General features: G+C 43.1%; 1 protein-coding gene across 1 annotated transcript in view; it reads left to right on the top strand.

Moving 5' to 3' along the window:
* Window positions 1–797: 797 nt before the first annotated feature.
* The window catches only part of PPP2R2A (protein phosphatase 2 regulatory subunit B, alpha), a 40,933-nt gene continuing 28,208 nt past the window's right edge, over window positions 798–13,522 (top strand). Inside the window, 3 exon segments of the mRNA XM_014943149.1 lie at window positions 798–830; window positions 832–922; window positions 1,676–1,750. Coding sequence (XP_014798635.1) covers window positions 798–830; window positions 832–922; window positions 1,676–1,750 — 199 coding nt within the window.

Here is a 13,522-nt window from a genome sequence, read left to right as displayed (position 1 = left end):
GGAGGGGGGGGAAACGCCAACTTGGTTCAAGTAAACTGTATGAAAAATAGAATTTTAGCCTTAAGTAGAAAGAGCAGGGATTTTTTTGATTTTTTTTTTTTTTTTTTTTCCTTACAAGCTGTCCCCTTTAAATGCTTCCGTGGTGGCAGCTGCTAAATGACAAATGAGGAGGTTGGAGAGAGGAAGGGAGATGGGGTGTAGGGGTTTTGGGGAATGGAGAGAGCCCTGAGTGGCTCCAAACCTTTCCAGCGGGTCCGTGAGGCGCGTGGTGACATCTCTGGCAGCGATGGGTTCTCCTCCTCGGCTCCACCGTGTCAGGTTCTGTAGCCTTCACGCCCGTGATCCTTCAGGAAAAGAAGTGAAAGGAAGCAGAAAAATGCAAAACTGGGCTCTGGTTGATTCCCAGCCCTTCTCCTCCCGCTCCCAGACACTTGGGCTTTTGGGGAAAGATTATTTTGGGGCTTCTGATTTTTATGTCTTGGACTTTCTTCCCCCCCCTCCCAGTTTAACTCAGCGTAGAAGAAGGAAGAAGTCCCTTCTGTGCCCCTTTTGTTATTCCAGAAGCGATCCCAGCCCTTTGGATGAAGGTGGCAGTGCCATCTGTTGCTCAGCCCGTTTGAATCCTGTTGAGGGAAAAGTTCCATTTTGACAGTGGCTTTTTTAAAAAAAAAAAAAAAAAAAAAAAAAAAAAGGAAAAAAAAAAAAAAAAAAAGGCAAGGGAGAGGCAAGCCCTTTTCAGTCTCTTCCTGTATGTGCTCAGCCCTGCAGTGATTTGCTCAGGGTGAAATGCAAAAGAAATGGGTGGTGATTTTTTTTGTGTGTGTGTGTGTGTGTGTGTTTTGGTGGCAGGGTTCAAATGAATCACTGCCTTCCGCCGCGGCAGTAATGTTCCTGAAGTTTGCCCTTCGATCCGTTTTCTACGGTAGTAGAACTTGTTACCATCAGTTGCTTGTTTTGCTTTTGCCGCTCGGATTTGCTGCTTTTTTTTTTTTTCGGTTTGTTGTTGGTTTTTTTTTTTCTTTCTCTTTTTTTTTTTTTTTAAGGCTGGTAATTGCTTTCGTTACTTCTGCGAAGAGACTCTAAAATTGTGGTAAAATTCTTTTTCTTCAGCCTTCAGCGCGTAGGTTCGGTTCGATGGTTTTGTGCAGGGAGGAGATGAATTGTGTGTTGGGTTTATAGTGATAGAAAGGTTGACATTTTCCAAAAAACGCACAGTTTTGCTGTTTTAGGTTGTTTTTGGGGGTGTGTTTGGAGAGGGTTCTGCCTTCTGAAGTAGGAAGGGACTTTGTGTGGAGTGAGATGGGTTTGAAGGCGCAGCTGAAGCGTCGCTTCGGCCACAGCTTTTGGTGACGGAGGGTTTTATCTGTCCCGCTGGGTTTTGTGGGTTGGTTTTTGGGGTTTTTTTGGGTTTTCTTTTGACAAAGGTTGGGTCGGGCGCTGGCAAAAACAATATCAGTAAAGGAAAAAGGTGGGGAGGGTGCCGAGGGGTTTTTTTTGACAAAGGTTGGGTCGGGCACTGGCAAAAACAATATGAGTAAAGGAAAAAGGCGGGACGGTGCCGCGGGCGCTGCTGGGGACGTCGGTGTGAGCAGCCTCTGAAATTCCCTGGAACTATGGTCTGCGCTCCCTCTTGCTGGGGGGGTCTCATTTTGTCTTCTCTGATTGTGTTTTTTAGGAGCTGGAGGAGGAAATGACATTCAGTGGTGTTTTTCTCAGGTGAAAGGCGCTGTAGACGATGATGTAGCAGAAGGTAAGAGCAACGGGGTGTTTTTTACTGAATGTTTTCTGACTTTTTAGCTGTTCCTTAAGTAGGGAGGTGGGAATCCAAGCCACCTAAAATTGCTTAAGCTGCCAACAGCAGCACTGGGACAAGCAAGTAGCCACGGAGTGGGCATTTAGATACCCAGATTTGGGATTAAACCATGGTGTGAGAGTACTCCTCAGCAGACTTCTTAGAAGGGCTGAATTCAGGCTTCTTAAATGTTTTGTTGGAATTGTTTTCCAGGATTGTTAAGATTTTTTCTGATGCTCGGCTTTTGATTCGTGGTATTTTTTTTTTTTTTCCTAATCTGCAAAAGGGGGAATGTGATACTTGCATTCCACGGGGAGGTGTTGTGAGAATTAATTAATGTTTGTTCTCTTTGAAGATCTAAGTACTAGATAAAGATCAAGTAGTTTTCCCAATCTTTCTAGCTTCTATTAACCAGAAGAAATGGGAATATTAAGGAATATTACTTATTCAGGAAAGAGGGCAGTTGTGTTTGGGATGATACTGGAAATGGCCTAAAACTTTTCTCAGGTGGCAGTGAGAAGTGTCACTTTATGCTAAGATTGTGACTGCAAAAAATGTATTTATTTTCTTTTACTTTGGTTGGGCCTCATTAAAGGAATCGTGCTTTCTCTGTGCTGCTCGGTGCCTGGGCAAAATCTCTGCTGTTTTCTTTTTGAGGCAAGTCCCACTGAATTTGGTGTTTCTTTGACCATAAAGTCCCGTTTGCACGACGTGGTCTGTAAGATCATGAGTTAAAATATTTCTTCTGCCAGCAGTTGGCCCTGTCACTTGTATAATTCCAAGGGTTTTTTCTCTTTTTACATATCTTGAATGCTCTCGCTTCCAAGTGAGATTAATGTTGTATTTAGAAAAGCAGTAAGTACAGCTCCCATTATTTTCCCATTTGATGTGTGGTTCAAATAAACTTCCAAAAGCTAAAAAAATTCAGTATAAACAGAAGTGACTTGTTTTTATTTATTAGCTGCAGCTCGTGGCAAGCGACGCGCTTCCCAAGACTCCTGTCATTTACGAGCTGAAGGATGGCTTTTGGAAACAAGAAAGCTGGAACCATTTTTTTTTTTTTTTTTTAAAGTTGAATTTTAAATTCCTCAGGAAGTGCATTTTAAAGCTTGAACTCAAAACTAGTGTTAAATGTAGTATAATTTATTCCCTGGCAGACATTAAATTCTGTAACCTTTATTTTAATTACATATCAAACTAAATCCTTCATTAAGAACAAAAATGGAAGAAGTTGTGGTCGCGTGGCAGGTGCTTTGCAAATAATTCTGCGTTGAAAGAGGCGTGTTGAGGAGCACGTAATGGTAGTGGAGGTTCTGTGTGTGGGGCAGGGTGGCTGCTGCAGGGATGGGGAAATGCAGGAGTCAGGAAATAGTCAGTCCTGAACTTCCTCAGCTGCTCTCCAGTATTGTACTCGCTGTTGTGAAAGATGATTTGCTGCCCTTGTGCTTCCTGAGGGGTTCCCAGCTGGACTGGGCACTTGCTGGAGCTGTGGTGGGTGGAGTCCAGGGAACTCTCAGCTCCAGCCAGTCAGCGTGGCTTCCCAAAATTTGTAAGAATGTCCACTTCGGATTTTGTGGAAGGTGTAGCCTTCTGATTTTGTGAGCAAAGGGAAGTTTGGTGTCATTGTCAGCTTTGGAGGGGTCTTAAGGTGCAGCTCCCAGAGCCTGGATACAATTTTTTCACTGAAAGGGTTCTCAGCCCTTGGAATGGGCTGCCCAGGGAGGTGGTTGAGGCCCCATCCCTGGAGGTGTTCAAAAGATGGGTTGATGTAGTGCTGGGAGGTCTGGTTTAGTGATGATGCTCCTTGTTTGTTGTGTGGGTGTCTATTTTTGTCAGTCAGGTTGACGGTTGGACAAGATGATCTTTGAGGTCCCTTCCAACCTAGAAGATTCTGTGATTCTGTGAAATGTGAATGTCCAGGTGCAGGAGTGAGGTCCTGAGGTTGGAGTTCTTCTCGCTTGTCATGGATTTGTTGAGCTGAAATTCTCCCCCTTCCCACATATTTGGCTCCCCCAGTTCATGCTGGTGATCTCTGAGCCAGGTGTCTAACCAGAGTGCAAGTGCAGCTTCCCTGTGATCCTTGGAGTTCTTGTGATTCGTATCGTCTCCCTGCGATGCCGTTGGAAGGGTTAATGATGTATCAACCTGCTCACATTTTTTTTCCCTTTTATTAGCTGTATTTCTGGCTTTAAGGTTCTCTTTAATGAAACGGAGCCTTGTGTGGTTCTTGCAAAAGCTGGAGCAGCAGCTTTGCATGCTGCTGGTCCTCCTTCAAATAGCCAAGGACGAGTTGGCAGTGGCTCCACGTCTGGTCTGAGGACCTTTTTTTACCTCCCTGCCTTTTTGTCTGCTTTCTTGTGGCGGGCACCATGGGGAAAGCTAAAGAAAACCTTGTTGTCTGAAACTGAAATGATTGTTTAACGGCCGCGGTCTGCGAGCGAACGAGTACGGGCTCTAATCACGTCTGTGGCCGAGGACAGAGCCAATTTGTGCGCCGTAGTAACGAGGGGGGGGATGTTCCTGTTTTTGAATGGCTTTAGAGCTCAAATTTTGAAAGCTAACTTGTGTTGTGGAATGCTGAAACTTCACTAAAAGTGAGGAAAACAAACCTGAAAGAAATGGGAAGTTTCACTTTCTGTTTTCTTCCCCTTCGCAATACAACGTTGCAATATTTACACTGGAAATCTGGGTTTAAACTGCACGAAGGGAAGTGTTAACCCAGAAAACTGCAGCTGATTGTTTGCATTAATCCACAGAATGCACACCCAGGGGGGTCTCTGCGGTGTTGCCTATAGAACAGGCCAAGGGAGAGGAACATTTTTAATACAGAAAGAGCAGCAGTGACTTCACAAAGCTCTCTAAGAACGCTCACACGGAGCTTCCAGGAGATTTGAGGCCAGATCCGACCTTGTAACCTTAACACAATATATATAACCTATAATTCTTTAGATACTTAGCCTAGAATGGCTGTCTATTACAAAGTCAATATTTGGTGGCTGAAACATGAACTCTGATACGTAACAGGTTTTAATTTTCTGGCTTTCTAAGCGCTGTGTGATAGATGGATGTGACAGCGTTTCCTTTAGAGCTAACGAGGGTGGAAGGGGAAGAATTGGGAAAGCTGTTAGTGAAGCTTGAGGACAGAAAATGGCAAAGAGTTGAGTCTGGGCCCTGCCTGTGCCATTCTGCCCTGGCCGAGCCTTTCTAACCAGGGGTAGGGATGTGTGAACAGCAGAGAACTGGCCTCTCTCCTCTTGGTACGTGGGGAATTTATCCTTGGGTGTGAGCTACGGCCTGGCCCTATCAGATCACAGAGTCAAGCACAGAAATGGGGTTAGATACTGAAATCTCAGTGTTGGCTTCATTAAAATTGGGATCCTTCATGGATGGCCAAAGTTTGCCTTTTGTGATGCAGCAGTTCATGGCATAAGAATCACAGAATGATAGGGGTTGGAGATCATCTGGAGATCATCTAGTCCAACCTCCATGAGGGCAAAGGTGGTGTAGCTTGTGCCGCCTCTGGTTCTGAAGTAGCTGATTCTTTGCTCAACAGAACTTTTCCTCCCTTCTGAATTTTATATTTATCTTGCTGGAGCCCAATCCTACAACATACCTGTGTTTGACTTGTTCCATGTGCCCTGGAGAGTCCAGAGCCAGGACATGATGATTAGACAGGACTTCTCCGGTGGGGAACACAGTGTTGTCCACGATGAGTTCAATGAGCAGGTTATCAAAGGCACCTGTAAGCCATGGATTACTTTTTTCCTCTGTGCCATCACTGTTTCAGTGCAGGTGAGACTTGACTGTCCAGAAATACTGGAGAGCAGACATCACTGGGTCGTTTTAGTGGAAGTGGGAGTGATTATAGATGAGGATTACAAAGATTTTCTGCAGCGGTTCCGTTGTTCTGGGACTTGTTTTTACTCCTCTGCTGGTCTGTTCTCCAAGATGTGGTACAATAACTCCAGTTGGAAACAACTAAGAATTGTGAGTTTAAACTGTCTCTGAAAACTAGACACTTGCTTAATGGAATGAGTTCGTACTTCAGAACAAATTAAGTCAAATTTGTTTAATTACTTGGCAGAAGGAAAAGAGTGAGGCTGCTGTATCTAAATGTTCTTTCAAGTGTAATCCAAAGATATGTAGAAGTCTGATAGTTTGGGTCCAAGGCTGGGAGCCAGGAACTTAAGTCCTAAGCTTTAAGCCAGAGTGATTACCCTCATCTTTGACAAGTTGTTTAACTACTTCAGGCCCGAATTGTCTCTGAAAAAAGTACTGGAGTATCTGCTGGGGATGCTGAACTCACTTTAAAGTCTGATGCTTAACCATTCTGTGCTGTTTTGCTTAATAATCTTTGACACGTTTCATGTTTCTTCTTTTATAGCCAAAATATCACTGTAGTCTGTCCCGTTTGTGCAGAGGATGAGCAGCCCCTGAGCCAGGTCAGGGCTGTGGGCAGAGATGTAAACAAGATGTGGCGTTTCTCTCGTTCAGGAATGCTCTCTCTATTTGATTCTAGGTGTGTTATATTTTTCAAGTGCAGTTTCATGTTTATTTTTGGCAGACTTAAAAATTGCAGAGCAGGAATGGGAACTGTTGTTGCTTCAGTAATGGTAGTTTGTCTCCAGTGCATGAAAACAGTTATGTCAGAGTAAGGAACATTGAAGCCAGGAATGAGAACTGCTGGAAAAAGCAGTTTACCACCATCTGGAGTTCACCATCTTCTCTTGCCTTATCAGAAATTGTTCTCTTTGTGGAGTAACACCAGTGGGTTAGAGCTGTTGAGCCTCCTTTGGAAAGTTGGTTAGTGCTGTCCTACCAAACTGTCACTGCTGGTGGCACGTCCTGTCCTGTAGGGTCCCCAACAACCAACTGGGGGGCCTGTACCTTGTAGAATGAGGGATGTTGCTGGGATGGGCTGGGAAGAGCTGTGTTTGTGGGCAGAGAAACAGTGGCATTACTGTAGACATCACAGATGGGCTTCTTCAGTGGAGATGGATGGAACAGGAGATGTTTCTTTCTCTTTTTCTGAGAGAAAAGCAGCGGAGGTGTGAGAGGTTGGGATGATAACGCTGAAGAAAGATTGTGGTATAGTTGTCAGAGGAGCTTAATCTGAGTTTTTTGGGGCTGTGGTTGCGTTCTGTGTGCTCATCAGCTAGAAGGAGCAAGGACTAGTAATAGGTTTATTTTTAAGGGGTAGTTTGAAATACGCTGTAGGTAAATAAATAGACTCGTGGTTGTAGTCCTGTGTTCCTAAATCTGCTTCTGTATTTTAGCTCTTTTATTTTCAGCCGTTTGTAGAATGACTGTCTGTATCTAGAGAGAGAAATAGGCTACTGTGTTCTAGGAACTGCTAGTCTAGATTGACTGAAGTGTGCATTTGAAGTGGGAAGTCTCCCAAAACAAAGAGCATTTAGCAAACAGCGAAATGGCAAGTGGCTGTTGAGCTCCCCACAAGTTACTCAGTGCTCTCTGTGGGAGCTGGGGCACTTCAGCCTGTCGCTCACGCTGACCAGCCTCCTGGTATTCTCTGATGCTTTGCTGCTCCTGGAATCTTTTTCATGTAAATTTAAAAATTAGTTGGAAAAAGGAATGGGTTTTTCATGTCATAAATATGGCAGTTAGAGTGATCAAGCTGTCAGACACCAACTGCACAAATGAATTCAGTTTGGCTCTCGGGGGCAATGCTGCTGGATTGCAGCTCTTCATCAGCTTGGTGAAACTTCTTAGCTTTTAATTTTAAAGGTGCTACTTAGATGGTTCTGGTTTGGGTGCTTCTACCCTAGAAATGGCTTTCTGTGGTAGCTGTAGCTTCGTAGAAGGTGTTATGGGAAAACTAAGAAGCAGAATAAAGCCCCTGGTGGGTGCAAAGCTGAAGTAAGAGTTAAGAGCTGGGTGTTCCTTGCTGGACTGTCTCCTTTTTTTTTCTTTTTTTTTTTTTTTCCCTTCTTTCTGTTCTCCTCTGACTTGCCTATTTAGGCCATGGCTACATGTTTGGCAGCGTTTCTGCTTGAAGAGGCACTCCTTCCCGCTTTGCTGGCACAAGGGTTCCTGTAACTGCACAATGAACTTGTTCGGGGAGCTGATCCAGCTGAAAAATCCTTAAAATTGTGGGTTTTGACTGGGTTATTTTTCAGCTGAATTGAACCCTGATCTGGTTCTCAGCGCTCTGCTTGTGCCAGCACAGCGTGGAGAGGGAGCGAGGAGCTCGAAGGAGCCCGAGGAACTCTGGAAGAGGGTTGGTCTCTTTACAGGACTCGATGTACAGTCAGCACAAGGCCCTGATCTCCAAGTGCTACTACAAATGATAAAATCAACTGATATAAAGGACTTTAAACCTTTGCTCTTCAAGATACATACTTTGAACTTGTGCTATCTGAAGGCCAGCAATAGAATGTATCTAATAACGATATTGTGACAGTGACCTTGGGAGACTGAATAAAATACCAGCCCGATAAAATAGTTGAGGTTTTGCTGTGGTGCACCAGTGCTTGACAGAGACCCTGCGTTTCTGGGGCTCTTAGAATCATAGAATGGTTAATATTTCATTAATAAACAATCTTTTGGACGTTTTTCTGCAGCAAAACTACTACATGTGGAATAAGTTTTCTTCCTTTGGTGTCCACACAAGCAGTGGGTGGAAATGAGCTTCGTTCAGCGTCGTTACCAGCTCTGTCAGGAAAACGAGCTGTGGTAATATCAGGACGGTTTAGTTTCTTGGAAGTTGTTGTAGGAAAGAACAGCGCTTAATTGGGAGATGGATTAGGTACTGATTGCTTTACTGTAAAGCACTTTAAAAAGATAATCTGACAAACGGTAATCTTTTCTTATCGTGTCTTATCACTGTTAATATGATTTGAAAAATTGATCCCTTGTTTGGGGTTTTGACTTGACCTAAACTAATGTATTGTCTCGAGTTTAGATGCCGTAGAATTAGGCCTTCTTTGGTTTAGATGCTGTTTGTGTGTGTGTACAATTAAATCTGCTGTGTATGGCTCCTCCTTTAGTAAAATCAGCAATTCCTGATGGTCCCAACCAAAGACTATAGTTTTCTCTTTCCTCTTCAGGAAACACTGTGCTCCCAAAGCGATTTCATGAGGATAAGATGCTTTTGTAACTGCCTTAATGGTATTTTCCAGATCTTTTTTCACATTTTCAGTGCTCTATAATCTGCAGTACTGTAACTGTTGTCTACAGTATTTTCAGTATGGAGCAAAAAAGTTTTGCAGAATGTCAGTGTTGGGTAATGGGGCAAAACTGAGGTTTACCCTTTTAAAGAAATGATTGAAATGAAAATTATTGAAATAACTGGAAAGCCCTGGCAGAGGAAGGCACTTCTGTTGTGAGTGGGAATAGAGACAAGTTACCTCGTTTTTATGAATATAAAAGCAGAGAAATACAGGAAGTACGATACTTGATCTGAACTTACATAGAATAACCTCTTTCACATAGCAGCAGTAGGTCTCAGAGTCAAAATAACTACATACAGAGAGTTTTCTAGTTTTTAAACTTGAGTGGGATGTATGTAATTACAGCTTTGTTTTATTGCTTTATGGCTCAGTTAAGCTCTTAAAGCACGCGTGAGCTAAATGCTGGTTTTTTAGGGCTAGGATGCAAGTAAGCTGGAAATAAAGGATCTTGTCGGGTTTTTATGCTGTTCCATGAGCCTTTGTGAAAATTAGGGAAGCCTAAAAAAGGTAAAATATTGATACTTTGTCTGTGTGTGCATTCATTAATGATTTTATATAGTGGGACTTCCTTTACTATTGAATATACCCTTGCTCACTTTCTGGCTCCCCAAATAGAGCTGCTTGTTCTCTGCTGAGACTGGAAGGTTTTGGGTTGTTATATCTGTCTTAAAAACGAAGATGCTGGCTAACGAGACATCTGGGAGGGTGCTGCTACTTGTGAGTCACTAATATTACTGAAAATAATTATTTGAGGCTTCTGTGCACAACTGTAAGTCGGTTCCAGAAACAGAAAAAGCTTCTCTCCTCTAACTTAGGCTTTTGTTAAGCACTGGAGGAGAAGTTATTAATTTGGTCAGCCATTCTTTATAAAAGTGTATTTTCCTCTTGGCGATCCACAAGTGATAGCACCATTAAGAAAACCAGCATATTTAGGTCACATGTTAAGCCCTTCGGGCAGTTTCACTTGCATCTAATTTTGGAAGGAAATTTTAGGGCCAGGGAAAGAGGGTTTGAAAGACTTGTATTGTAAGAAAAATTGATTTCCCAGGTATACAGGATGCATTTTGTGTGGAAATGTTTCTCTTTGCATTTTAAATTGCAGTTTTTAAATAAATGCTCTGGGGATAATGTGATCTCTGAACTAACACAGTTGGCATTTTGGTTTTGAGAAGTTGAGAAAAGATAATTGCATATATTCGGGAACAGTTAAGGTAATTGTGACTTCAGACTATAGCTATTTATTTAAAATTTGGAATAATTTATAATATATTCTTTGTTAAATGCTAGTACCTTTATTTTCATTTTTCCCTGATGAATATAAAAAGTTTTCCAGGGACCATTCTTTGATTCTTAAAAGCAGTGATTGCAACTGGCCCCTCTGCTGTTGGGAGAAGATTAGAAGATGATGGGCAGAAGTTATGACCTCGGTGTGTTTGTGTATAGTGCTTATAAATGTAGTCATAGTTTGAAAGCCTTTTTTTTTATTTTTTTTTTTTTTCAAATAACTTAAAATTTTAAAGTAATTGGTCCAGCAGACAAGAGATGAAATGAATCTGGAGCTTCAGCTCTCTTAAGTATATAATGATTCTCAAAGACACGGGTTGGAGATATAATAATGGTTTTAAGGTAACATTTGAAATTATGGTGCTGTGAGCGCCGTGCTCAGCCTCTGCCTTCTCATGGTCTGAGGGTTGGACCCCTCTGCTGTGAGCACAGGCTGAGAGAGTTGAGGGGGTTCAGCCTGAAGAAGAGATTCAAGCCCCTTCCAGTCCCTCAAGGGGCTCCAGGAAAGCTGGGGAGGGACTCTTGATGAGGGGGGGAGCTCCAGGACAAGAGGGAAGGGTTTGACCCTGAAAGAGGGGAGATGGAGCTGAGCTGTGGGGAAGAACTTCTTTGGTGTGAGGGTGGTGAGAGCCTGGCCCAGGTTGCCCCGAGAAGCTGTGGCTGCCCCATCCCTGGAGGGGTTCAAGGGCAGGTTGGAGGGGGCTTGGAGCAACGTGGTGTGGTGGGAGGTGTCCCTGCCCAGGGCAGGGGGTGGAACAAGATGATCATTAAGATCCTTTCCAACCCATTCTGTGATTTCTGTGCTTCCAGTTGCTGTGTGCTTGTGTGGAGACTGCCTTTAGTGACGGAAATTCATGTTTGAGGCCATCTCTTCTAAAAGATCAATATGACCAAGCAGCAACTGAAGTTGAAGGCCACAAACTTTGTCATGATCTAGTCTAGCAGTGAGAAAATGGCATTGCTCTACATTGGTCCAGCAGACAAGAGATGAAATGAATTTGGAGCTTTAGCTCTCATAAGTATATAATGATTCTCAAAGACAAGGGTTGGAGATATGATAATGGTTTTAAGGTAACATTTGAAACTATGGTGCTGTGAGCAGAGGCTGAGAGTTGTGCAGGTTCTGCCTGGAGAAGAGACACAAACTTTGTCATGATCTAGTCTAGCAGTGAGAAAATGGCATTGCTCTACAGAGGTGACAGTGAAACATTGACAAGCTGTTTCAATGGAACATGGAACTGGCAGGAATGGTTTTTTGACCAAAATTGTAAAACTCTCTACATAGTTCTGCTTTTTCTCTGTTATCATCACAGCTTCATGGTTTTGTTTTGGGGTTGTTTTGTTGTTGTGGTTTTAGGTTTGGTTGTTTGGTGGTTTTTGTTTTTTTTTTAGCTAAATCTTTCTTTCTTTTTGCTTTCAAGACATATCCAGGATCTTTTCCTTTTACTCCAGACCCTTTTGGGAGTGATAACTGGCTCTTTGAGAGTGGTGGGGGCTGGTAACATACCAGTTGTGTTACTGGAGCAGGACACACGCTGTGCGTAACCCGGCAATTCAGTCTCTGACAATATTTAGATGCCTCAGAGGAAAGTGCTGTAGGAAGAGAGAGAGAATTTAAAACAAAGCCAGAATCCTGCCGGGAGGTTCTGCACATCAGGTTGTTGGCTTCCTGGAGCCTGTGGATTCCTTTCCTTGTTTTGACCTGAAGAGGCTCATACCAAAGCTCTGAATAACAGACATTTCTGTAGCGTTTTTGTCTTTTTGCTGGTTCTGAAAATCAGGGAAGTACCTTCTGAATATTCATCTACAACCGTGCTGCCGGGTCATCTCTCTGCTCCGATGCTCCGTGCTCCTGCACAAGGGTTATTAGGGGTGTCTGTTGGAAAAAGTGCTGTGACAAAGTTGATTCTATGTAGGAGAACCTCTGCCTTTATCTTTCCTTCTTGCTGGTTGCAAGACTTTGAAGAAGTCATCAGGAGAGGATCGTGTACAAGACCCTCTTCAGTCTTGTAAGCTCCTTTATGTCTGTGTTGAAATTCTTTTTCCAGAAGTTTTATTTAATGTTCAAGTGGAAGTTGTTTGGCTCCTTCCAATGTTCTTTCTAACCAGTGTCTTTCGACTGAGGCTCAAGTTTCACAGGTTTTACTCTTTTTACTATTTATCAAGTTTGAAGTTTAGATTTAAACTTAATTATCGAGGGAGAGATTGATGAAAAGGCAGGCTATAAATGCAGGTAACTGGAAGTGAGCATCTAGAGTGGTTTCTGCTGGAGAGGGTACAGCAAAGGATTACAAAGATGATGGGGAGCCTGGAGCATCTCTCTTAGGAGGAAAGGCTGAGGGACTTGGGTCTTTTTAGTCTGGAGAAGAGAAGGCTGAGGGGGATCTGATCAACACCTATAAATACTGAAAGGGTGGGTGTCAGGAGGATGGGGCTGGGCTTTTTTCAGTTGTGCCCAGGGACAGGACAAAAGCGAATGGGCACAAACTTCAATGTAAAAAGTTCCACCTAAACATGAGGAGGAACCTCTTTGCTGTGAGGGTGGTAGAGCGCTGGCAGAGGCTGCCCAGAGAGGTGGTCGGGTCTCCTTCTCTGGAGACATTCAAACCCCACCTGGAAGCGTTCCTGTGGGACCTGCTCTGGGTGGCCCTGCTCTGGCAGGGGGGTGGACTGGGTGATCTCCAGAGGTCCCTTCCAACCCCAGATCATTTTGTGATTGTGATTAATCTGAAAGGTGACTAAGTCATTTTAACCTCTGTGTGCTTTGTTCTTCCCATCCGTGGGGCTGCTGTACCTGTTCCCCAAAATGATGCTCCAAAAATTCCAAGTTGTTGCAAGGAACACCAAGATTCCTGCAGGAGAGTAATTCTACTGAATGCCCTCTGCCTTGTTTTCAGCTGTTAAACAACTCTTCCAAAATACATGGAAAAAAAAAAAAAAGGTTCTAATTTATAGATAAGAGAAGGTGAGAGATGTAAAAATAATTAACTTAAAAATAAAGGCCAGTATTTTGCTCAGATTAGTAGAACATACATATTTTAAGATGTGTTATAAATACAAGCAACTGCCTTACAGACTTGTCAGGATTTTTAGATTCCATTTTGCATCATTTAGAGAAGTGAGTGTTAAGAATCTCTGAAAGTGCAGGCCAGAAACTCGTCTTGGCCTCTGTTTAATAATTTATTTATTTTTTTTTAAAGAAGCTGAGGCATGTAGGCTTGGGCCAGAATAGAAACACAGGAAAATACTTGCCAAG

Source organism: Calidris pugnax, unplaced genomic scaffold, assembly GCF_001431845.1.
Source record: "Calidris pugnax isolate Ruff unplaced genomic scaffold, ASM143184v1 scaffold88, whole genome shotgun sequence".
Taxonomy (NCBI): Eukaryota; Metazoa; Chordata; class Aves; order Charadriiformes; family Scolopacidae; genus Calidris; species Calidris pugnax.
The sequence above is the reverse complement of the archived record's forward strand: the minus strand, read 5'-3'. Positions and strand labels throughout refer to the sequence as shown.